Consider the following 25,177-nt stretch of genomic DNA (forward strand, 5'->3'; position numbering starts at 1 on the left):
TGCAGACATTGAGCTATACCCAGGCACTTGAGTTTGCTAAGCTTGTGAGGCAGTATTTTGTGGTGAATCATCTGCATGGTGTTTTGCTCTATCCTCCCATCTTACCTATGTTAGTTTCCTGAAGAGTGTGTTTTGTATCTCTGCATCCCTCTATCAGTGAACAACCTGGATCTTTGGATACTAATTTTGATTTTAGCTGGGTTAGTGTTTTTTAATTTTGAAAGTGTGGGAGTATATACAGCTATGAAAAAGGGCTTGGTACCTATAATATCAACTTGAAAGATAGTAAAAATACAATGACTTGTGCTTGATTCTTTTCTTAATTTCCCATAGAAGTAAGGTAATGTTCAGAGCTTCAGTCTTTTTCAAAGCATTTTTTATTATTTTGCTTATATTCAGATTAAGTAGTTGTTTGGCAGTTTCCTTTTCCGAATGCTGTAGCCAAGGAGAAACCGAAGTGCACGCTCATAAAGTTAATAGATTGAGGGTCAAAATAAGGGAAAAATGAATCCTTCTCTATGAACTCAGGAGTTCTGTGTATAATGTTGGCAGGCTTAAAATGTGCCACAAAATAATTTTAAAAACCCCAGGAAAAGTCCAGTTAGTACTAAATAAGTTGGTAGGGTATTTGGCTCATGAAGCTCTTGAACTAAAAGTCCCTGGGACTGGAGATTGTGCACTGGGGAGCATCATTACGTGATTCTATCTGTGCTGTCTCCTTGATGGCAGGGGAAATGCACGTTTTATCTGACCTTTCTGGCCTATTGTTTTGTTGCTCTCTTAGCCTTCAGCCCAGCTTTCTGTTCTTCTGTGGCTTTGATACAAAGGGTATGGAGTTAAAGCTACTTGGGCATTTAACGTAAGTGGCAAGTCCTCAGTGGTGCTTTAGGAAGCTGACCTCTGTTTTCACCTAACATTTATGAAAAAGCAAGGCTGAAGGGGGAAAGCTGAGTCGAGCATCTGGATTAGAGCTATCTGGGAAGAGGCTACTTCAGAATATTTGGCTAGACAGTGATGATATTTCAGTTAGTGAGGTCAATGCTTGAGGAAAAAGCACTCCTTGATACACTTCATGTACCTGAAACATTTCAGTCTTGCTTTTAAGGAAACTAGCTTTCCTCCTCCACAAAGAGAAGATGGATACAGTTACACCTCTTAGTACTGTTATAAAAAATCTTATAGGCTAGGAGAGAGAGAAAAGTTCTGAAAAAGGTATTTCAAACAGATAAAAATGTTGCTCTAGACAAGATATGTTAAGGCAGAATTTTTCCTTTAAGGTAAGCGTGCAGGATGAAAGTTAACTATAAATGGACTGATAAGCAAAAGCTATTACATATGGGAGAAGCAAGTCTCAAGACCTTTACTGATGGTCATTAGGACTGAGAACATTGCAGCAGTTGAAGGGATATTCCTTGTCAGATTTCTGCAGTCTGTTTCCATTATACAGGAGATGTCTCCCACTGCTGATGCTGTAGAAGTCATTCCCAAGGGGCACAGAAGCACTGCACAGTGTCATTTAAATTGAGCTATTTAAGGTAGTGATGAAATGTAGTAGAATGCGGGGAGTTATTTGAATTTCATGGATTGTAGAAGTCCTTCTCTGAAATATAACTGTTTACTAAATCGCTAAAGCTCTTCTGGATTTGTAGGACTGGTCTGAATGACTGGGACGTAGTAGCTAGATGGATGTGGGACAAGGTTTACATTACAGGCATGGAAGCATAGAGTTAAATGTTACAGTCCTGTATGTCTGTTCTGTTCTTGACTTTGTCAAACTTCTTTTCCTGGAAACAGGGAGCGCAAGTTTTCCCCCTTGCCTCATATGGTAGTTCTGAGAGTAAATTAATCATCTTCAGGAGCTAAGCTGTGAGGTCCCATAAATTCCTGTGCATAAGAAAATTGTCCTCTACAGCAGTCCAGTCTCGGAATGGAACTTCTTTGCAGATTTTTCTGGGAATTATTTCAGTTACTTTGAGATCAAGACAAATAAATTGTCATATGTGCCATCTTAAATTGAATTTAAGTCTTTCACAGAGTCTTTTAACTTGAATATTTAGTGTTGTTATATGATATTTAGATATTAGAGTTTTAACGATTCCTGTCTTGCACAGTATTTCTATTGATTGACGAGTTGTTTGCACACAAGAGCTCTTTCCTTGAAGTGTTTCTGGTCTAAGTAAAGTGAGTGTGCCACATACTTCAGACTTTGTCAATTTATTGACTACTTCAAAAAATTGTACTTTCAGTAAGCATTAGAAACCCCAGGTTTAATATATAGATTCTCTTACAGAATACATTTTTAGAAATGAGTACAATTTGATGCTATTTCTATTATTCTGGAATATACTCTTGTGTTGTGTATGTTTAGTAGTTATATAGTTGAACTTAAGACTCCCTTAGTTTTACATTTTGACTTCAGGAAACTGAAGAAATAGTGCTGCTTTGTCTGAGCATGCTTGGCTGAAAGCAGTGAAAGGTACTAAGTCATAATTAGGCTGGGAAAGGAAGACGTGAAAGCCAGTTGCTTGCTTACAATGAGTACGACTGCTGTAGTCATAGCTGTATGCCACTATATGTGCTTCTGAGGAAACAAAAGTTAAATGTCTAAACTTTAGAGGAAAGTTCATCTCTTGTGATTAGTCTGGTTGTGCTTGATGATCTCCTTGCAGATGAAGAGAAATTTAATTCAAATGTTCTTATGTTAACCTCAAAAGTATTTTCCAAGAATATAAGAGGAAGAGGAAAAAAAGTCATTGCCTCCTTTTATTGAGCATCCATACTACAAAAGCAAATATATCCCAGGAAACAGATACTCTACATCGCACAATAAGGCGGCAGCCACACAGGAAAGGTTGGGCTCTTGGCACGGCCCCTAAGGGGAAATGCTTCCTTGAAAGGACCCATTGTTGCTGGGTCCAGGTCTTCAGACTCCCAGTTCTCCTCTAGAATGGCTGCGGGTCTCTTGGTGCTGGGATGGGGCATCTTTGCCATCCCCATTATCTGACCATAATAGTCTTGGTTATTTAATCACATAGAAGGGCTGAGTAAAGTTCACGCCTCGTGTGAGAAAGGAACGTTTCTTTGGAAACAGCTTCAGTGCTCAGCTATTGAGAACTCACGCTGGGTGTAATGGCGCCATGCCTTACCCAAGGTATTTGGAACAGTTTAACTTTCTCTTCCAAGAACAAACAAAACACAGTCTGTGAATTCTAACCCAAATGTCTGGTATACTCTTCCAAGAGAGAAAAGAGCTAACAAGCGTCCAAAATAAATGTATGCTTTGTTGGATTCCCTGACTGTGGGACGTGTCTTCTTTCCCTCGTGGCAGCTAGGTAAGAGATCCAGATCTGAAAGGAAACAGGTAAAGACTGCTTCTGTGAGCCTGAGAGTAAGAACAAGCTTTGGTTGATTGTGATTTTTGGTGCTTGGTTTTTCAGTTTAAAATTTTCATTAATATGAATAGCTGCTGCTTGAAGTAAAATAAATGAGATGCTGAGGTTAGGTGGTAAAATGGTTAACTAAATGTCCTTGAGATGACCAACAGCTTTCCTAAATTCTCTTCCAACCTATCTTCAACCTCTGCATTGCTGCTACATTGATAACAAATTTCTAAGTGGTCTGAAAATAATGATCTGAAGACCGGTTAGAAAGTAAGTTTTGAGTGTAGTATTGGCTATAGTACTTTGTTATCATGATGAATTGACATACTGAGTTTATTGTTAGATGTAGAATTATCTTTCCTTAATGTAGCCTGTACTCTACTGTAAACATTGCAATTGCTATTACAGCCTGCAAAAAGTATACTTTACAAAGAATACACTCTACAAATGTAAATACAATTTTGGTTTGGTGATTGTTGGATACAATGGTCTTCCTTAAGCCTAAACACAGAAACAAAAGCTTGTATTATAACAGAAAGCCTAAGATGGGAAGTGATAAAATAGGTATTGAGTGGAGGGCTTTGTTAAAATTTAGCTCGTGTACTTGTAAAATTTCCATGTATTCATTAAACTATTATGTCATTCTTATTGTTAGAGCTTGGTTAGTTGACTAAAGTGTTAAGCTTTGTTTGTAGTACAAATTATAACCTTAACTCCTTTCAAAATATAGTTGAAGGATTTTTGATCTTCCATAGTTATTTTAGTTTGTATGTCTTACCCAAGCATCTGTTGCACATTATGTGGATAGCTTTGTATTTAAGGGTTCAGCTGCAAGTTACTGGAGAGCCATAAACTGCATCAGTTCCCGTATTTGTAAGGTGCATTTCTCAGGATGAGGGTGCCTCTCAAGTAGAGTATTTCTTGTGTTTGTAAACCACATGCTTATAAAAATACAGATACGTTCTAATAATACTGAAAGCTTTACAGGTGCATTTAAACTATGTGTGTAAGCTCACGGTAGTGCATGTTGAAGTAAAAGTCATAACCTTTATGGTCACAAAAGTGTGATAGCCCCAGGCCTTTGACTAAGTGGTGTATCACCTGTAAAGGGATCTGTTTGAGTTTCAGGGCGGTCTTTGACATGGGTTTTATGTTTTGGGGACAGGCAAAGAGGCTCTCACATGTGGTATCAGGTTTGCCTGGTGGTGTGAGACATCTCTAGCGTTGTGCTGCAGCTCAGACATATGGATCCTTCCAAGTAGCAAAATCCACCTGGCACACACCATGGTGTCCTGGGTACCTGCAACAGTGGTACATACCAGAGAAGCAAAAAATGTGGAGTGGAGGCATACTTGTATACAGAATCTCCTTGGAGACTGAGAAACCAAAAAGAACAACGTGGAAACTCTTTCCTTTGAGGAGGTAGAGAGACTAATGATGAATCCTGATTACAGACTGTTTGGTGACAAGATGTCATAAGGTGCATTTTAGCAGGACTTTATTATAGCTGTTTAAATAGATTTCAAGATTTTTAATTGCAAGTGTATTAAATGGTCCTTTTTTCATTCTGAGTGGCTGCAAATTCTGCCCGTCTGTTTCAAAAGCTGCCAGTGGAGAAATTTTAGGAAATAATACATTATTTTTATAGATGCTAAAAAAAGTAAAGGAGAAGGACTGGAACGTAAATATAGGACTTATGTCCAAGACACTGTGGGCAGAAATTTTGGTTCCATCCCTTGCAATGTTGTGTTCAAATTTGCTTTTTTGGTGATTGATTTTTAGCATGTGCAATGTTATGAAATACATTTTGAGAAGAATGTGCTTGTAAATATTTTTTTCCTGATCCTTACGTTTCCTTAACCTTGTGTCCTTGTCCATTTATTTATTTTTACAGCATGTTTTAATTGAAATTTGTGTTTTAGGTTCAGCTTTTCAGGTATTGTATGTGGAACTCATTGGCAGTTGGCATGGGCAGGAGCTGCAGACTCAAGTAGTAATAGCTGATAAGACTTTTCCTTCTATTTTTATAGCTCCATTTAAAAGTGTGCTTTTTCTGAATCATGGTCTCCTAAGCTATACCTAGAACTTCTTTCCTTGCCTGCTGGCAGTTCTGACATGAGGATAAATATTGCAGATGCATTGAAAGCAGATGTATCGAATGCAACTTTGCATGGCCAGTGCTGCCAAATGTTGTACAGACCAAGAGGTCTCTTTAGCACAATGGCAGAGGAGGTCTTGGGTCAAGAACAGGGTTTTTCAGTGTGCCTAGAAATGTTTTCATGGCCCATGGAAAAGAAGTTCTAAATCTTCTGGAATAATTTTGAAGAAGCATTTTCATTGTTTTTTACTGCTGGTATTTAGGTAAGAGGTACTTTGTTTTTTATGCAGATAGGCATATTATAGCATTTGAATTTCGAAATACATTTAATATTCAGAGCATCTTGGCATTTGGCCTGAGGTATGTATGAGTGCAGAACTGTCTCCTTGGATGTGCCAAATGGTCTTGTGCAACACCTGATGCACAGCCCTTGTAAGGGGATGTAGAAAGGCAGCTTCTGTGGCAGGGCAAAAGAATATACTTTTGATCATTCTGTCAGTCACTTAGGAAAATGAACTGCCATCCTCTTCTGCTAATGGTCAGCTATCACCCAGGCTGAGTTTTCATCTTTCCTAAGAATTCGGATGTATTTCAGATGGAATATTTTCTTAGAAGATACATTCATTCCTCTTCCTGGCCTGTTATGGCTCTTCCAGTTTGAGTATTTCTTCAGTTTTAATTTCATTACTGCCAGTATGGCAGAGATTGAGCATTAGCTGGTGTTTTGTGTATGTGAAGCAATTCTTTTACCTCCATTTTATGCCCATTGCATGAATCAAAGAAAACTTTATTACTATAACGTTTGGAAAAAATGGACTGTTTGGTAACTGATCTCAGTGTGTGGGAATCTCATGGTACTGTAACAAGAATAAGTGGTTATCCTAGTGGTTTACCCTAGTGGTAAACATTGCCTTTGTAAGGTCTTTTCCCTTGTAGGGTTGATTTCTTCTTGGGGTAAATTGTTGAAAGTATAGCTCTAAAGTGCAGAAATTTTGAATTTCTGAGTGACCTAAATAATGTTTGGCTTCCCAGTTGGAAGAAAACCCGCTTTTTTTCCTGTGTTTTGGCAGCTAGTTGGGATACAGTTGAAGATGATGACTTTCAAGGTGTTTTTTATTCAGAAATTTGAAAAGCTTTTAATGACATTGAACTATTTAGAAACTTAATTTTTAACCACAGAGGTGTAAGATGTCTCTTATTGGAGGATGCAGTTGTTGTAAATAAGTTCTGGAAGAGGAGTTTTAGTGCTTTAGTAGCCTGTTTGGACCCAGGAGAGTCACTTGCTAGGACAATATCTCAGATGTAAGGAATAGGAATCGTGTTTGATTGTTTTCTAGACAGGTCAGTCAAGTTTTTTTTTTCTTAATTTTCTTTCTGTATTAGTTTACTTTGATTTATTTATTGAGAGTGATTGCATAGGGTGCTGAGGAAGATTGACTCTTAGCACAGAGGTGAATTTGAAGTTTGGCCTCTCATGTGTGTGTCTCTTGCTTTTTCTGTCTGCCTTGTTACATCTCTTCATTTGCCTTTAGTGTTCTTGTCAAAGCAGAGCTGGTTGAGGCTTGTCTTGTACAGAAAAGTACCTTGTTTCTGTGATGTTCAGGTAGTGACAAAGTTCACTTTTAGCTTTGTAGCACTCAGTCTGTAAAGGTCGTCTGATTTGGTGTGTGTGATCGCTTCATTATGTACTGTGATAAACTGCAAAATGCTGAGTGAGAAATGTGCGCGTTTCTGACCTGCTGCCTGGAGCTCCTCAGTATGGATGTTGTTGTCTTCTCTCGCAACCGCTGTAAATACAAGGAAGGGTTTGGTCAGAAGCATAGATGCTTTTAGCTGAGCAGATAGTATCAGGGCTTGTGCATAGCCCTGCAAGTGTCTGCAGGCTCCTGGGGAGGCATTTGTCGTTTGAATAGAAGGAGCTGGACCGGGCGGCTGATGCCTGGAAGCGCAGCCTCCGCGCCAGCCCGGCCACAGTCTTGCAATTGTTCAGCCACACTGGAGGGAAGAGGGAAAAAAAAAAGCAACATTCCAAGCAGTGCCAAATTTTCTTTGATATGTTAATCTTTTGATAACAGTTTGAAAAGCCCTTGGAGACTTTTTTTAGATTTTAGACAAAATAGTTCATTTGTCAGGACTTCCCTTGTAGATAGGGTCTCTGTTATTAAGAACTGCCTCGCTAACTCATGGTAACAAAAGCAAGTGCAGAGGACAGCTGCTGGACTGCTTGTTGGTAAGAGAAACTATTAGTTATCACAGGACTTTTTACAAATATCTGAAAAGAAGAAAATAGGGAGTGTTTAAGATACAAATGTGTAAGTTTACTCATGCATTTTAAGCAGACAGAAGACAAGAGCATAAGAAAAAGTAATAGATAATTTTTATGTGTATCCATACATGGATTTTATTAAAGACTTGATCTTTAAAAATTAATTTTAATTTGAGACATCTGGGGTTTAAATTACCCAGTGATTGCAGGAGATATCAAAAGTTTCTTCTTTTGTAGTTGTAATTTGTCCATACTTTAAAGATTTTCTCTTGAAGCTATGAAACTTCCACTTATGTTGAAAAGCTGGAAGAATAAATAGAGGGCAACAATGTGTGTATGAATTAGTTTTTAAGGATTGTGGAATTGGGACAAATGTTGAGGACAACGAGGGAAGATTGTCTTTGCTTCCCACCCCCCAAATCAAACTCTAAGGGTAAAATGTGCACTGAAATAGTTTGCTGATGATGCCAGCTGTTTGAAAACTGACTTGAGGTAAGTCAGTAAGTAGTCCTTCGAAAGTGTGGCTTGCAGAACTCTTCAGGTGTACTGATGGAGACTTGCTCTGGTGCTTTGAGAACAATTTCCTTAATGAACATGCCATGAGTTCACTTGCACCTTTTATGCTGTTGATACAAATGTTTGTTACTTACAAATATTTTGGTACAGTTGCTTGGTATCCTCGTTGTTTAGTCAGGATAGATGAACAAATGCAGAGTGGGGCAGTAATTGAGAAAAGGTGCAGCATTGTCTTCACTGTGAGGGATGCGTATAGTTTTAAGCTCTGTACTCTGCTGTAATTTCTTCAGTGATCCCATTTGTGATTTATTTTAGCTCCAAAATAGTATCAACTTAAGTCTGAAGCTGCAGGTGCTGTCCTGCTCACAGCTGCATACTCTTCAGGACAGTAACAAATTGGAAATGCTGTTCAAATGCTATTTTATTTTGATATACTGTATTTTGCAAAGTTGCAGATTTACTGTTTAAGCTTGTGACTCAAATGTATGCTCTTAGAAGTACTTACAGTTCAGACACTGTTCAGCTGATCTCTAGACCATTTGTTAAATTTATACCTACATTGTTATAAAATGTTGCAAGTGATTTCATTCTGTTAATCTCAGTGGCAAACAGCATTTTCTTTTACAGACCTTTTGGTATTTCTGACTTCTCTGACTTTAGAATATGCTTAGCTATACAATAGCAACTCAGTAAGTAAAAATTATGAGTGTAATGATAGTAACTTTCACCACTTCCATTGGTTAAAAGTTCTTTCCTTAAAAGGTTCCTATTCTCAGTTTGTTAAAGGGGGAGAGGATTTCTCTAGCTATTCACTCCAGGGAACTTGGCCTGGGGAGAGGCTGAGTGGCGGTTTGTAATGTGCATCAGAGGCACATTATATTTGGATATTCCCATGTTCATATTGCTTATTGCAAGTGGATTTCAACCTCACTTCAATTTGAGTACTAGTAAAATGTCATACTCTCTCATAGTCTGAAAAGTCCAAGGTTTATATTTAAATCTTTAATTAAAAAGTTAAAGTAGATAAATGTTTAATTCCCCATCATATTATAGAAGGAAGGAAGTAAAACTCAAATGCAGATTGTTAAAGTCTCTTCTGTATTGGTAAGGTTTTTTCAGTCTGACCCAGCAGCCTGAAGTCACTCAAGGAGGCAGCCCTGGGGAGTCCATGTGGGGGTGTTCAACCCCAACTTTCAGCAGGGCAATGGGAGACAAACCCAAAGCAGTTAAGCATTTGAGCTTTTGATGATAAGCTTGGGCTGATGGTGTGCCAGAAGGGATAAGACTGGCAAAAGAGTGCAGTTCTTTGCTATGGAATAAGAATAATTTTCGTGACCCATCAACAAAGAAACTATCTCTATAATGCTTTTTAAGTTTAGAGATTTGAATTTGAGTTTAATATGGAAAATTACCAGCAGTATGTGCCATGTTGAGAATGTGTGTTAGTTGAAGGTTGTTCAGTAAATGAGTCTGTATGAAATAATGCAGATGGAGCTAATGATGTGAGTCAGAAATAGCCTCCTAATTCTCCTCATGTATTCCCTGTCTGATTCTTCCCAGCTGTTCAAAGAGCTTACTGAATCACAGGCATTATTGCTAGTGCTGAGATTTCCTTTCGTACTTCTTCAGACCCACAACTTGATGTTCCTTCCTGGCAGTGGAACAACCCTAAATGAAGGCAATTGCACTTCTCTCTCATACTGTCATGATGTTCCATAAGGTCCCTGTGCTGACATATTGGCCATATTGAAATCTCAGTTGAGATCCATTGATCTGGAAGCTATTTGCATTTATTTTTCTGCCTGGTGCTTTCCTGTATCAAGTTCCTGCTTGATATGTCCATCAAGGTTGGAGAGTTGCCTGCAGGCACCCTTTTTGATGTTACTGTACGTTACAGTGGGGAAGTGTGTGTTTGTTTAAGCGCAGACTAGTTCAAGTATGATTAAGCTAATAATTCTTTCCTGGAGCTGTGAACTCTATTAGAAGTATAATTCTGTAAATACACAGAACTTTGTCTGGCTGCATGGCTTCTTGATTGAAAATGTGATCTGTATGGTGTATATAAAGTTGTTTGATGTGATTAATTGAAAGATTGTCCTCAGGAGCTTTCTTAGCAATCCTGTGTAGATTTAGGACAGATTTTAACTGGTTTTATATATTATCTCTATCTTTCCCAGAATAGAAAGCTGCTCAGTTAAGAAAAGTGGCAATTTAAACAAAAGTGTGGTTTAGAACTTTAATGATTTGTGTGGCTTAATTTCCAAATAAATCTGCAGTAAAATTATAGTATAGCAATAGAAAATTTTCAGCTTAACAAGGGAAGGGAAGTGTGACCTGGTGCTCCAATCAAAGGAGGCAGTTGTTGCCACGTTAGCTTCTTTCCATTCAGAACAAAATGCAAACTGTATCAAGCACTTAATTTATGAAGTACTGAGCTTCTTCTCACCTGAGACTCAGTTCTGTGCTGTGATGCAGTTCTCTCCGAGTGTGTGTTTCTTCTACTAGGACCTTATTCAGCAGTGGGAATAGATTTCTGAGGAGATCCAGATCTGGGTAGCAAAATAAACCTTTCCTGTTGGGTTCCTGCTTCATTTATTGGGTTAACTGGAAAGGAGATGGTAGGTTGCAGAAGACACGTGCGGATGTGATGCTGTTGATAAGCTGCAGGAGTTGGGAGGAGGGACCCTTTGAAGCTGGCATTGCTGGTGATTGTAAGTGCATGGATCCGGGGGCTGACTTTGAGAGGATCTGACTTGGAGTCCAGTGATTTGGTTTGTGAAAATGTTGGGGAGTTAATGACAGAGAAGTTGGTAGTGATTGTACTTACTGTCTACTTAATACTAATAGCAGCCTGAAAAATGACAATCAGAGTAGCTGCTTGTGCTGTGACTTAATACTTGAGGACTGGTTATAAGCTGTGGTAGCAAGTGCTGTCTTCCAAGAGATCTATGTATGTGTAGTAAATAAAATTGAAGACTGTACCATGTCAGTGCAGAGAATTGTAGTTAATCCATGTCTTGGCAGGTGAGCACTGGCTATTTAGTGATTTTAACTGTGGTAGTTGTTTGTTCCTGTGCATTAATTATGAATTGTATACAATTAACAGGTACAGGGGTGCCCAAATGAAGGTTAGATGCAGTTTTAATTTCAAAAATTTGGCTTTTTGACATGGTACTTTTGATTTTACTTGCTTATGTGATGAGGAAAATTCTGATAAGCCTCATAGTATGTTGTAGCCTTTGTTCGTAGTTCTCCCCTTTTGGAATAAGTATCTGTGTGCACTACATTCATCTCGTAGACAGTGCCATATTTTTTCCATTCCTTTCCTTATTCATGAAAATTGTGATCATAATCTGTCCTCAAAGCACTTCTCAAGATTAGCAACTCTGAGAGATTTTGATGCAAATTGAATAGTAGAGGAATTAGAAAGAAGGGAAAAGACTGACCAAAAAACATATCTTGATTTAGAAATAAACTGGGGACTAAACTTTTTCAAGCATGTATTTATTCTTCTGCTCAGATGAGAAGTGTAGATCTCAGGGGTACTGTGCCTTTCCTCTTGAAGGATAGCCTGACTTCTGAAAGCATCTGATTGGAGCTACTACATATAGAGTGATACCTACTTTTAAGCTTTTGTTTTACAGGATTAATTTACATTTCCATCATGAAGCTTGTAGCATGTACCAAAAACTGCTTGCTGCATGTAGAATGTAGCCAAGTTAAATTAGTACAAGCTTCTGCCCCCTCTTTTAAAGCCTGCTGTTTATGCAGTATTTCACTTGTATTCATCTGATGTTCAATCATAAAGCTTTATAGAACTCCTTGGATAGTTACTTCTAGAAACTAGTAACAGTGCAAATTGAAGATAAATATTGATACCGAGTCAGTGTTGTGTTTTATGTAGATGCATTTACCAGAAGTAACTTGAAACAACCTAAAACTTAGGTATAAAATCAGTACTGTTGCTTCAATTTTTAATTCTTTTGTTGTTGAAGGTCTTCCATATCTCAAGTTGAGAAGTTCCATATCATACTAAACATGGAGAAAGAAGAAAAGAAATATGTCAATAAAGCAGAGGAAGATGAGATGGTAATGAATTCTGGTAATCTGTTTTTATATAATGAAAGAAACACATTTTCAGGTGTTTTTTCTGTTTTAAGGGGGGCATATTACATCAGGAAGTGGATTGTCTCAGTTTAAATCAATTTAGCAATTTTATAAGGTTATCCTTGGCAATATTTTTTGGTATTAGGAAATTAGTCATGGGATAGGAAAGGTTTCTGTTGAGGTCAGTAGTCCAATAGATAACACATTTTGATGCTTAACATTTCTTTTTTTAAACATGAAAGTGGAAACAAAACGGGTTGTGTTTTGGTTTTTTTATTATTACTATTATTTTGTTGTTGTTTGGTAAATTGGGGATTCTTCCTTCCAAATCCTGGAGATTTTTTGTTGAATGTTAAAACAGGTTAATGCTTCATAATGTGACTCAAAGCAGTAAGCTTTGACAGGGAAGTACTAGCAGCTAATATTTTGATTTCTAGCCCACTTGGGGTTCATAGGGATTTTTCTAGCCCATTTGGTATATGTAGGGATTTTTGTTTTTAAAATGGTAGGTTTCTGTGAATTGAAGTCCTTGTTCTGTCCTTGTGCACACTGCTAGGAAAAGCAGTTCTTCATTAGACAGCTCTAATACAGAGAGTAAGCAAATGCATCTTAGAACAGGAGATGCTTATGGCCTGATCACTAAAATAAATATTTTTTTGAGGAAATAATTTTATTTTGTCCTAAAAAGAAGTATTAACTTCTCTCACCATCTTTCACTCTCCTATTTTTATTGCTAAGGAATGTTTTGGGGGCAAGAGAGAATGGACTTTATCTCTGCTTTTTGTCATCTGAGAAGGTGGCTAAACAAACTTTTGAAAAGCCTTTTCTTAGGAAAGGAGTTTAAACAATTTCCAGCACTGTTTAATGAAAAGTGAAAAAATCTGAGAAGTTAATGTCAATATGAACAATGGGTGGGACTCAATGGGAAACTTCATCGCCCTTTTACAGCAGGAAATATAATCTGATGATGTAATGTGAAACTCAGGAATGTAACACAGTATCCAGTAAATCACTAAATTATTTTCTGTTCCTGGTTGTCATCAAGTTAAGTTGGTGCTTGCACGCTGAATACTTGGGGTTTTTTTAATGGGAGAAGGATTTTTCTAACTGGTGCAAGTTACAGAACCTTTGAGTGTGGCTTGGAGTTTGTAAAGTAGCATTTCTTGTTAAATGGCAGGCAATATAAGCAAGATTCTCTACTAAAAAGTGGTGTTTGATGTATTTATGGTTTTTTTTAGAATGTATAAAATTCAGCCTGCAGTAATAATTCACTGTGAATGCTAGCTGATCAAATGCTATGTCATAAAATTAGCATTTGGCAAAACCACATGCTTTTGCTCTTAAACGTTCAGCTAACTTGTGCTGTGTCATGGTCAGAAATGTTCTCTGGGAGGTAGAGCAGGTTGTGTAGCAACGTCAGTCCTTAGGGAGCAGTGCAGAGAGGAGACAGGTCCTGCCATGAAATGTTTTACACAGTGTGGATGATCTGCCTCTGTCAGGCTTTTATTGATGTTTATATTTCTGACTAAGCAAAACTGTTCCTTTTTGCTTCCACTCCATCGTGTATTAAGTGTTTCAAATCTTTCCTTCCCCCAGAAAAGAAAAAAGAGGAAATGGTTTTGAAATTTGATTTGCTTTAAATACTGCACATTATGAAAAACTAATGTTGGCATCCTGAGCCAGAATAATTAAAGAGAGTCATCATTACTTGTTTCTACTTCCATGCAGGAGATCTATGGCTATGATCTGTGTCGCTGGAAGTTGGTGCTAGTTACTGTAGGAGTGATCTGTTCTGGTGGCTTTCTCCTCCTCCTCCTCTACTGGATGCCCCAGTGGCGCGTGAAAGCAACGTGCAAAAGGAGCGCGCTTAAAGACTGTGAGGTGGTTCTGCTGAGAACAACTGTAAGTGTGCAGAGGGATGTGCTTCTCCCTGTTTTCAGGTCCTTCTGCTTGCTAGATTACTCCAGTCCTTGCCTTGCAGTGTAGACATGACTGTGTTTTACAGCACTGCAGAACTCTGCTCCCTGGGACTTGTGCGTAGCTTTGCTGCTTCTGTGGGAAGACTGACAGCTGTTTGCAATGGGCATAGCAAATAGTTTATTGTGCAGTTTTAAGAATTAAATACTTGAATGCTGTTGTCATCAAAAGTTACAGAACAAATACCTTGTTCATATAAGCTGAAACATGGTTTCCCCTCCCTTGTTCAGCAAAGATACATTTGTTGAAGTAAGGTGTTAACTGCTGACCCAAGTGCAAAAAATACGCTTTTAGAATTGTAGAAAGTAAGTTATTCTTAAGGTAGCTGATATTAACTTGGAGATAATGTTCTGTAGTTCTGTATGGGCTCTGCTAATCTATTATCTGTGATTTTGCTACAGCTGTTGTAGTAAAATGCTGTTTAAATGCTCTTTTGACTAGATCATTTTCCCCCCCTCTTTTTAAGGATGAATTCAAGATATGGTTTTGTGCAAAGGTTCGTGTTATGCCTTCTTTGGGAGCCAATCCTTTACGGAATCCTAACCCTCTAGTGCACAAGGTTTCAAATGGCCATGCTGTTCATTTCTCTGAATCTGCTGCAGAAGAGAATAAAAATGATTCGAAAAAATATTTGCCTGTAAGTAAACCTGCAATACTATGCTGGCTAATTCTCAAGTACTATTGAGAATAAATACACACAGTGCAGTACATGTGAGCTGCTACTTTTGTTTGAAAGGCTAACTCATGGAACAGAAATCTCCTCAATAACCTGTTTCTGGAAATTGTGGAAAGCTTGAAAGATTATGTTGAAAGAAAAGTATTCATTTTTCAGTGAAGCTTTTCTAAATTCACTTTCTGTCACCTCTGAGAATAAAGTCAGAAGAGAGGTGTTAAGTGATACCAGTTTAACATCTATGTTTTGTTGCCCTTACAGATTCGTTACTTCACACATCACAGTGTGAAGTACTTTTGGAATGATTCAGTTCAAAGTTTTGATGTTGTACGGTAAGAAATCCTTTTTTCTTATACGTTGTGCTTCAAACTGCATTTAAAAAAAAATACAATAGCATGCCTAAAAATATGCTGAAAATTGGTGTTATTTCCTGACCAGCTATTTTAGCTCTTTGAGTCTTTGTTTGAACCACAGTGAGTGCAGGGTGATTTTAACTCGGTGTGAATTTGGAAAGAAGGTGTTTGTTTAATCTGCCTTTATCAAGCGTGAGTTGTGTAGGGCGACAGGCTGCATGCCTCTGCAGGCTTTTTGCCTTTTCTTGGAGTGTTATTTGAGAATCAGAGCACCCGTTCATAGACAGTAGTACTGCTTCTATAAACACTCAAAAACTTTGCTTATGATGGAATAACTTATGTTTTTTGTGTTGCTGAGCTAGACCCGTAAGGAGTATCTAGGAAGAAGGGGAGTTCAGCAAATACCGTTTTTGCTCATCTTTGTGTGGGTCTGCTGCTATGTTTTAGTGCAGTTGAGCTGGATCTGATCCATCTTTTGTTACTCTTTAGTAACAAAACCAGGTCTATTGCGCTGATAAAAAAGGTCTTTTAGTGGGCAGTACTAGCTTGTGATGCACTGTATTTTCTCTTATCCAGCAGCACTGTTGCATGATGTTAGTGTTGAAGAAGAAAGTTTTTCTTTCTGTGATAAGGCCTTCTCATAGTGCCACAAGTTAAATGAGCACAGGCTTGTCCACTTTTGGCAACTGCACATTAAAATGATAAATTCAGATCAGAAATATAACCTCTTTTAAACTTAAATCAGTGTTCACTGCATTGAACCATCATGTGGAGAAGTTCAAGCATTACATATAGAAAAAATTCATGACTGTGGCTGAAGGAAAGCAAAACAGCCAAAATTTCTCTTAGAAGAAACATACTTTGCCAATGTTGTTTTTTCCAAAAAAAGTATGTGCAAATAATATGGAAAGTTATCAGCAATGAAAACAATTTTAAGAAATTATTATAACACAAGCAATTACAAAACTGAACAGTCTTCATCTGGGAGGGTGGAAATGTCTCAGTTCTTGAGTAAATCATTAAAAGCTTTGTATGCATTTTTTTTGCTAAGCCTCCCATGAAATACAGTTGTGTGGGTAGCGACACTTGTCATTTTGCATTGCGGGCTCCTGTTTTCATGCCTATAGTGCTCCTAGTTTAAACTGTTCAAAGGGAATAGTTCCCACAGCTGAGATTAAGAAACTGTATTTGTATGTTAAGAACAGGTATTGGGAAAAAATCATACTACTCCATGTGTTTAGAAAAAAGTGTTGTTCCTCAGCATTAAAGCAGTGACTTGAAACTTGGCATTTGTGGCTGTTTGACTGTGCCTTTTGATGTTCTTCTGATAACTCAGCCAATTTGTAAGCCCTGGAAAAATCTCAGATATGCCTGTGAAGTTATGTGAGCATTTATTCAATCACATTCTTGCTGATAAGCCAAACTTTCATTTGTTTGGTGTATTAACCATGACTGAGCCTGGCCACTTGTTTAGTCAGGTACAGTAACTGAGCTGGACCTGATTATTTAGCTATTGAATAATAAAGAGGAGAAAGAACTGGATCCGAGACATACTGGATACTGTTAGAGCACTAAGTCACTTTTCCACAAGGTCAGATAAAAATGCCAGTTTGTTACAACTTCTCTCTAAAGGAGTGGTTGTGTGGTGAAGTACTAGATACCATGTGCAAAGTAGTATCTGAGCTTGTGAATGATAAATGCTCTGAAGTCTTAAAAAATTTGTCCTTTTCCAAGATATGTTTTCTTACTCTGCTCTTCAGTTTGTATATATAAACCAAAAATTGATATCACCTAATAACATGGTAGAGAATCAAGTTAATACTTGTAAAGAGAGAGTCTGTGAGACAGAAGGCTTTATAGTAAAACCCTTAAGGCAGGCAGCACGCCTGTAGTTGTGGTCTAAGCACAACACTGCAGCATGAGGAACATTCACTTTGGGCAGCTGGTTACGCAAGTACCCAGAGACAGAACAGTTTGATCACATAATGAAAGGCTTAGCATGACACAGAAGGGAGGCAAATCAAGATTTCTTGGGCAACTAATTCAGTTATGAGAGCTTGAGTTTCATATCATTCTTTTTATATTACCATAATATTAAGATCACTGTTTTAAACACAGGAAATGCACGTGTAATTGTTCTTGGACTAAGTCAGGCTTGGTCACATAGCCAAAGAGGATGCAACTCTGACCTTGGATGTCTGTTTTGTTTTAGCTACTGTCAACTGAATTTCTGAGTGGGTTGATGAGTGCTTTATATACTAAATGCTGCACACAGGGATTTTTTTTTTATTATTATTATTAATGCCCTGGGAATTCAGTCTGTAGCAGACTGAATAAAAAAAAAAAAGCAGAGAACGTCCTGCTAGAAGCTCTGTCTTTACATAGACATTGCACACATAGGTATGCATATTTGTGTATAAAGCACTTAAATTTAGGGACCCTCCTTAAATCCAGTTACATTTCTTTTCCTGCAGGAAAAGAAAGATTTTTTTTGTGATAGTGGGAGGAAAGACACAGCTATTAACAGAGTTTTGTGTATTTTTAAATCTAAGATAGTATTTTTACAATCCTTGAACTTAAAAAGTTTTAGGGAAACTTTGTAAACCTAGGGCCAGGTTGGCACATAATTTTTGTCTTCTGTTCTTGTACATGCAGTTGGTGGAAATGTGATCCTCGGCTTTGCAGTAGTGAGGATATTTAAAGCTTTCCTTGTGTTACAGAGAATGGAAGTAATTGTTACTAAATATGCACAGTAAAGAGTTGGGTGGTTTTTTTCTTTCTACTGGGACGACTCCGAATCATTTTTGATAGATAACTTAATAGATATCCAATATAAAAAAGATTTGTGTGAAATAGTGCTGGTTTTGTCAGGGCATCTGTGAAAGCCTTTTGGGAGGTGATGATATTTTCCTGTGCTTCCAGAGTATGTCCATAAGAAAATGCCTGGATATTGGGCAGCATACATCTGATTTACAGAGTTTCGTAGTTAACACAATCCCATAGCTGTAAACATAATGATGTTTCAGGTGCTTCTGCATGTCTGCAGATTTCCTGAAGCACAGCATTGGCTTTCACAGCATGTGGAGAAGTCCTGTGAAAATCAGTCTTCTGGTGATAAGAAAGAACTGAAAATACAGAATGTATTTTTCCTAGTCATGAATAACACTGTGATAGTAAGATGCTGCAAAATAGCTGTGGTATGGATTTATTTAATAAATTGATTAATAATTATTTCTAAAATACTTCCATTGCTACTTAGAGTCAGATAAAGATAATTTGAAGAAATGTGAATCTCTATTGATTTCGTATAATGTTTTATAAAACTTGCTCACTTTTTAGAGACCTTTGAATACTGGTTATGCTAGTATTCTACTTAATTTTTTAAGTGTCTCCATTTTATATGAAATTGGTATGACTATCCTACAGAGTAAGATATATCAACAAGAAGACTGCTTTTAATGTCTCACTGGTATGTGCAGTTGTTGTGTAAAACAGTGTATACCTCTTCACAAAGACCTAGCTCTTTTGAGTCACTGAAAACTTAATTATAAATATCAGGTTTCTTAAATAACTTACTGATTTTTCCTTTACTTAGAGGTCTAGATGAATCTACCTTCTGCTCTGCAATTCATAACGAACACAGCACAGGACTGACAAAGGGAATGCATGATTACAGGTAATATTGCAGTAGTATTTAAAGGGAAGAATTGTTTATGTTTCATTACCTGTGCTCAGAGTGTTAAAAAGCCCAGAAGACAACGGAGTGATCAGTGTCTGATTTTTTTGAAAATAAGACCTTCATACAGGTTCAAATGTGGAAACATCTGCTTGCTCATCAATTCATCTTCTGGTAATTTGTGTGTTTTTCTACGATAAAAACCTTCCCCTCAGATAATTTTAAGGGCTTTTTCATGTCACTGTCATTTAATCAGCTCAGATCCCATCAGAGCTTGGTTTCTTGCTCCCCCTTTCAGGATTTGCCTTTTTTCATTGTAAGAATAAAACTAAGATACAGGACCTTGAAAACAGCGTCTTACTGCAGGGTAAGAGTTAACACTTGTTTAGGCTTAAGTTAATGAGAATTACATACTGGCTTTCAGAATGACATATTTAATAACATTGGACCCATACAGAGTTTACAGGGAAATCTTGTTATGAAAGAACCTGAAAATAAGGTACAGTTTAAATTGAAGTATAAAATGATTATCTTTGTATTGGAACATCTCACTAGGTAAATGTTTTCTGAAAAGCACTTTTTGAAACTATGATAAATAAGAAGGGAGTCACAGATTTAAGGACATGTTATACTTTATCATATTAGTGGAATTACTTTGACATCAGTAAGACTCCTAATAAAATCTTAACTTTTTTTTGGTATTTTTCTTTTCTAATGCAGGAAAGCATTCTATGGAGTAAATGAAATTGCTGTGAAAGTGCCTTCCATTTTTAAGCTTCTCGTTAAGGAGGTAAAATCTTTTCCTTAACAAAATTAAAGACAAAAGGTATATCACTGAAAGTTGCTTCAAGTGCAATTGGAAACCTTCCCCTAGAGCCCAGCATTGTAAGACAAAATCATATGGACAATTTTTTTGAGCTGTCCAGCTCTCCTTAGAGCTAAGGATCAAAGAAGCCCCAGCTACAAGCTCTCCAGAGTTCACCGCCTGGTGCCTTAGTAAGGACATTAGAAAACATGTCAGAATTCTTTGAAAGGCTCAGCATCTTATTTATTTTTTGTAGTTAATTTAAAACATGAAATTGCTGTGTTCTCCATGAGGAGCTCAGGGATTGTGTATTACAACATACGCAGCAAATCAAATGTGGTGTTGTATATACTTCTGTTGGATTTGTTCCATTTTCCTTGTATTAGGTGGATTTCAATACCTGGTTTGTTATAATAATGCACAGTAGAACTTTTGGACAAAGAAACTCTCTAATCTGATCAAGCGGAGTAAGAACTGAAGGTGGCAGGGCATTTATTAAGAAGAAATAGAAAATAACATCCCAGTTGGTTTAAGAATTGTCACTTAAGGTGCATGCAATATTCCCATTTCCTTGTTTTGAGGTGTAGGGGAAAATGCATGCAGTCTTCAAAGTCTGTATTTGTGTATTATTTTAGTGAGAACTGTGCTTTTGAGGGGCTGAGGAAGTAGTGAAAAAAAGGATCATTTTGGCAAACCAAACAAAAATTATGTATAAGGAACTAAAACTGTCTCCTCCCTGGAGGAGGGTAATTTCAGCTTTGTTCTGATGGAGAACGCATGTGACCTTTTGGTTTAACTTGAATGTTCTGTCACTCTTCTAGGTTCTCAACCCTTTTTACATTTTCCAGTTGTTCAGTGTGATACTGTGGATCACTGATGAGTATCACTACTATGCATTAGCAATTGTGATTATGTCTGTAATATCCATTGTTAGCTCACTCTACACCATTAGAAAGGTAAGCTCAAAGAAAATAGAGGCATCTTTTTGGTTTCTTACTGATTGCCTTATTTTGTTGTGAAATTGCCTACAAATCTTTAAGAATTTTCCAGAGCTATACAGGTAGAATATTGTTATGCATTTTGCCTCTTGGAGCTGAAAGATTTATAGTTTTCTTTGAGACCTTTGCAGACAATAGGTTGGCCTCAGATAACAGAAACACTACCTTGCTTAAATAAAACCCGGACACAAGTTTATGAACCAAGTTTTATTGACAGTAGTGATTCCATCTTGCATTGTTTCCTTGTTTGAAAAGGCCCTACAGAATTGAGCACCAGTGAAATGTGTGGATTGTTAAATTGGTGATTCGATTTTCTCTGTAGACTTAGCTGATGGAAATCAAAGTAGTAATTATCCTTAAATTGCAATCTCTGAATTCAGACGAGAGCCAAAAAAACCCAAACAACTTTTACCTTAATTCAAGTTCATACAATCACTGCAGCTTTTACTTTTTTATGTTAATGACCAAATGATTTTATAAGATTTTGCATGACAGTGCATATTTGCTTCCAGAATGCTGTTAAAAATAGGAGCCTGTACAGGTTGATGCACTCAAACTTTATTTGCCCACAAGTTTTCTAAACTGTGTTCAAGTGAATGTTTTGAGTAGCATTTTGTTGTTAAAGAACATTAGTAGAGAATCTCATCACTTTTAACTGTGGAGCTAGAATGTGCATTTAGAAGAAGATAAGCTGTGCTTTTGAATAATGAACTTTTCTCCCCTTTGCAGCAATATGTTATGTTACATGACATGGTAGCAGCTCACAGCATTGTAAGGGTCTCTGTCTGCAGAGGAAACCAAGGTAAATTTCACTGGTGGCTTGGAAGGTTGAATTTAAATTGTTTGTGAAGTGTGAGTGTAAAGTGGTTCTGCATCTGTTCTTGAAATGCTTGCATTCCTTAGCAAAATTGCATGGGAAAAGGAGTTCAAAGTGGGATTTAGTGTAATGTTTTCGGGGTTAGTCTTCTAGATGGTATTTTCAGTGAGTGTCAGGTTTGTTCTAGATTAGGTGCTTGTCCTTTTGCTGTTTCTCATTCTCTACCATTCCACTTATGTAATTGTCATTCTAGTTTTTTTCTTGACTTAAAGATGTGCATGTGTTGGGTCTCCATTACAATTTATTAGCCAACAAAGACTGCAAGATGATTTCTGAACTTCTGCTGATTTGGATACCACAGCAGTTAAAGGTGTGGTATCCAAAAGGTTGTGATGCATGGTATTGTTTTTTAAGACATACATTTCTGTTGGACTCATGTCTTTATACTGAAGTTACACTGTAGCTAATTGTTAATATCTTTTGTATAAGCTTGATTCCTTTCATTTGTCCTGATGAACTCTATCCGTGTGCTCTGGAGTTTAGTTTAATCTGTGGTGGAATTGGAGCAAATCAATGGCTTTTTCTGTATATTTTTAAAATCACTTCATGCCATTAATGAAATGAAGTATAGTCTTATTTGTCACCACCTGGATCTTGGATGTGAAGATCTTTATCAGGTGTTGTAGATGGTGGCTGTTTTCGAGTAAACTTGTTTGTGTTTTAATATTCAGAAATAGAAGAAATCCTTTCCACCGACCTCGTGCCTGGAGATACCATGTTGATTCCATCCAATGGGACAATTATGCCCTGTGATGCAGTACTGCTCAGTGGGACTTGCATTGTAAATGAAAGTATGCTAACAGGTAAAGTAAACTTGATACACAGTGCTGCATGGCTAAATGTATTAGTTTATACAAAATAAGTGTGGCTTCTTACTTGAAGTATGTTTTAGCAGAAGTGGATATGTTTATTTTGTTTGAAATGTGTATGTTCTTACAATTAGACATGTTCCTAAGAACTTATATACTTGTGTCCTGCTTATCTGCAACAGCTACCCCGATACTGCTTGGAAACTTCAAAAATGAATGATGGTTTCTTGTTAAAAAGATTTCTCCTTGATAGTTTGTCTTCCTGCCTCTTGACTTGGTGTTCTCAGTGCAGACGGAGTTCTGAAGCCTGCTTCTTCAGAAAATTTTTGCCCAAACTTTTTAGCTTCTTCCAAAAATGAAGGTAGTGAGTAGAATGTTCTACTGTATTTAAAACCACAAATTATTATCTCAAGTTGTGCCTGCATACTCTGAAATCAGGGATCTGATGTATTTAAAGGACAGCTTCAGTGACTAGAATGGACTTCTTGTTACTCTTAGGATAATCTGTCCAAATTGACAGCCTTTAGAAGATTGTAGTTCAGAGATTGTGTTCTGTCATATTCAGTTTTTTTGAATATACTTGATCCTCTTGCTGCTGCTAGCAACTGATAAAAATTGATTGCAGCCCTAGCTTGAGTGCACTTGGTCACCAAAGGAGGTGAGAATAATTTTCTTCAGCTTCTAGTTTTTCTGAGTAAAGATGGGGTGATGCTTTTCAGCAAGAGAAGGAAGCTTGTCTTGGTTTTGTTTAATGAACTCTGTTTTACATCTGTGTGATTTGAAGTAAGGGGCATAAAAGCTGTATTGGTGAATAAGGAATAGAGTTAAATAGCATTTGGGTAAGGACTCTGCTGAGCTGAGGCTAATAGGTGAGGGACTACCTAATAATATGCTGAAAGGAAGATTACTTCCATAATTCTGCCTGCATGCTGGTGGAGTGAGATTATATTATTCTACTCAGAGTTGTGAATGAAAAAATGTCTGTTCTTTGATCTTGCTTAGAGACTTTCTTTCCTTTAAGGTGAAAGTGTTCCTGTCACAAAGATTAATCTGCCAAATCCTTCGGAATATCCAAAAGCAGTGGGAGATGAGATCTACAGTCCCGAAGTGCACAAGCGGCACACGCTGTTCTGTGGAACCAATGTCATTCAGACCCGGTTCTACACTGGAGAGTTGGTCAAAGCTCTGGTAGTGAGAACAGGTATTGATTGTTGGGTTTATCCCTTGTTAATGTACTACTCCCGTTTGTTGGTGTGTGTCAACTGGCTGATACTGCTAAGCTTGGGTAAAGGAATATACCCCAAATAGTTTGATAAAAGTCTTAAAACCATAATAAAACCAGATGATGGTCTGAAGATTAACAGTTGGTAAGCAAGAAAGTGAATCAGTCTTCAGCATCAATTTAAAACTTATTTGAATAGGTTTTCATGTCCTTTTGATATTGTTTTATAGTGCATTGGTTGAACTGCATGTGCCTCTTGGAAAATACCATCAGATTGGGTGGGTAGTGGGGAACAGCTATTTTAACAGACATTCATGCCAAATGTTTATCTTTGCCTATACTTATTTCAAAGTACATAACATTTGCTTAAAAAATGAATTTGATTTGTCTACAGAAATGCTAATTCATATGTTAGAGATTTGGGGTTAATTAATACAGATATTCTATGAAAACCAATTGTACAGGCCAGTACAATTGTAGGATTCTGCTTTACAAAGATCATCTTAAGAAAATTACCACAAAATAAATGAATGCAAGCTATAATCTAGGTACAATAGAATTAGATAGAAGAAATTGGACTGCATTGATTAGACTCCTACTTAAAGCAAATTTTCCAACAAATAACTTCATCCTAATTAGCTGCTTCCTAACTCTGGTGTATTCTTTTCACCTTCAGTTAGTCTGCTTTAGAAGTAAAAGTTACGATTTTTTGTTTTATTCTCTTTCTTGAGGCTTTTATTAGTCTTATCTTTCAAAGAGATATTTTCCTTCCCTTGAACACATCTGCCTTTTAATAATATCCATCTCAACTTGTTTTGTTTCTTAAATAAATTTCCTGTGCCCAGCCTGGTGTGCATGTACAACAAAGTGAGCCCAAACAGCAACAGAAATGAGCTGCTGAAGGCCTGTTACTTCTGCTCTGCAGGAAGGATAGTACCTTTTTTTTTTAAAGTCTGATACCGTGGTCTGTAACTCTTACAAGGAGCATTGCAATTGCTCCCAGCACACTGAGTCTTACTGCCCTGACATTGGAAGTTGGTAAAATGTTCTTTGCCCATGGCAGGTCCGAGTTAGCTCCTGTTGTAAACAGGATGAATTCCGCTCTATGGGCTTTATTCAGGTTTTATGTATGCACAATCGTGCTTTTCCTGCTGTGGCTATGTATAGAGAGAGGAGCAAAGTGATAAAAAATCCTCTGTTCTCCTGTCTGGTTTACAGGAACAGTTTTTAGGCAAGTAGGGAATTTCCCTCTCCACAGAACTGGATAGATGTCACAGCACTTGTAGCTTCTTGCTCCTAAGATGTCTGATAGTAAGAACTAAAGTAATTCTCTCACACTGAGACCAGAAAAAATCCTTTTGTATGAGGGAGGGAAATGCCACAAAATTGAAGGTACTTTAAAATTTAGTCCTTAAAAGAT

General features: G+C 37.3%; 1 protein-coding gene across 6 annotated transcripts in view; it reads left to right on the forward strand.

Annotated features, from left to right (window-relative positions):
• ATP13A3 (ATPase 13A3) overlaps positions 1-25,177 on the forward strand; it is a 58,374-nt gene that overhangs the window by 8,933 nt on the left and 24,264 nt on the right. For 5 of the 6 annotated variants that reach the window (XM_048314219.1, XM_048314216.1, XM_048314214.1 and 2 more), the window contains 10 exons: positions 12,256-12,349; positions 14,096-14,269; positions 14,811-14,981; positions 15,279-15,349; positions 18,966-19,046; positions 19,767-19,836; positions 20,673-20,807; positions 21,579-21,651; positions 22,398-22,529; positions 23,557-23,736. In XM_048314219.1, coding sequence (XP_048170176.1) covers positions 12,299-12,349; positions 14,096-14,269; positions 14,811-14,981; positions 15,279-15,349; positions 18,966-19,046; positions 19,767-19,836; positions 20,673-20,807; positions 21,579-21,651; positions 22,398-22,529; positions 23,557-23,736 — 1,138 coding nt within the window. In that variant the 5' untranslated portion in view covers positions 12,256-12,298. Of the gene's footprint in view, positions 1-12,253; positions 12,350-14,095; positions 14,270-14,810; positions 14,982-15,278; positions 15,350-18,965; positions 19,047-19,766; positions 19,837-20,672; positions 20,808-21,578; positions 21,652-22,397; positions 22,530-23,556; positions 23,737-25,177 lie in introns of those variants that run through there. The other variant, XM_048314217.1, reaches the window with a different exon arrangement.

Source organism: Corvus hawaiiensis, chromosome 10, assembly GCF_020740725.1.
Source record: "Corvus hawaiiensis isolate bCorHaw1 chromosome 10, bCorHaw1.pri.cur, whole genome shotgun sequence".
NCBI lineage: Eukaryota > Metazoa > Chordata > Aves > Passeriformes > Corvidae > Corvus > Corvus hawaiiensis.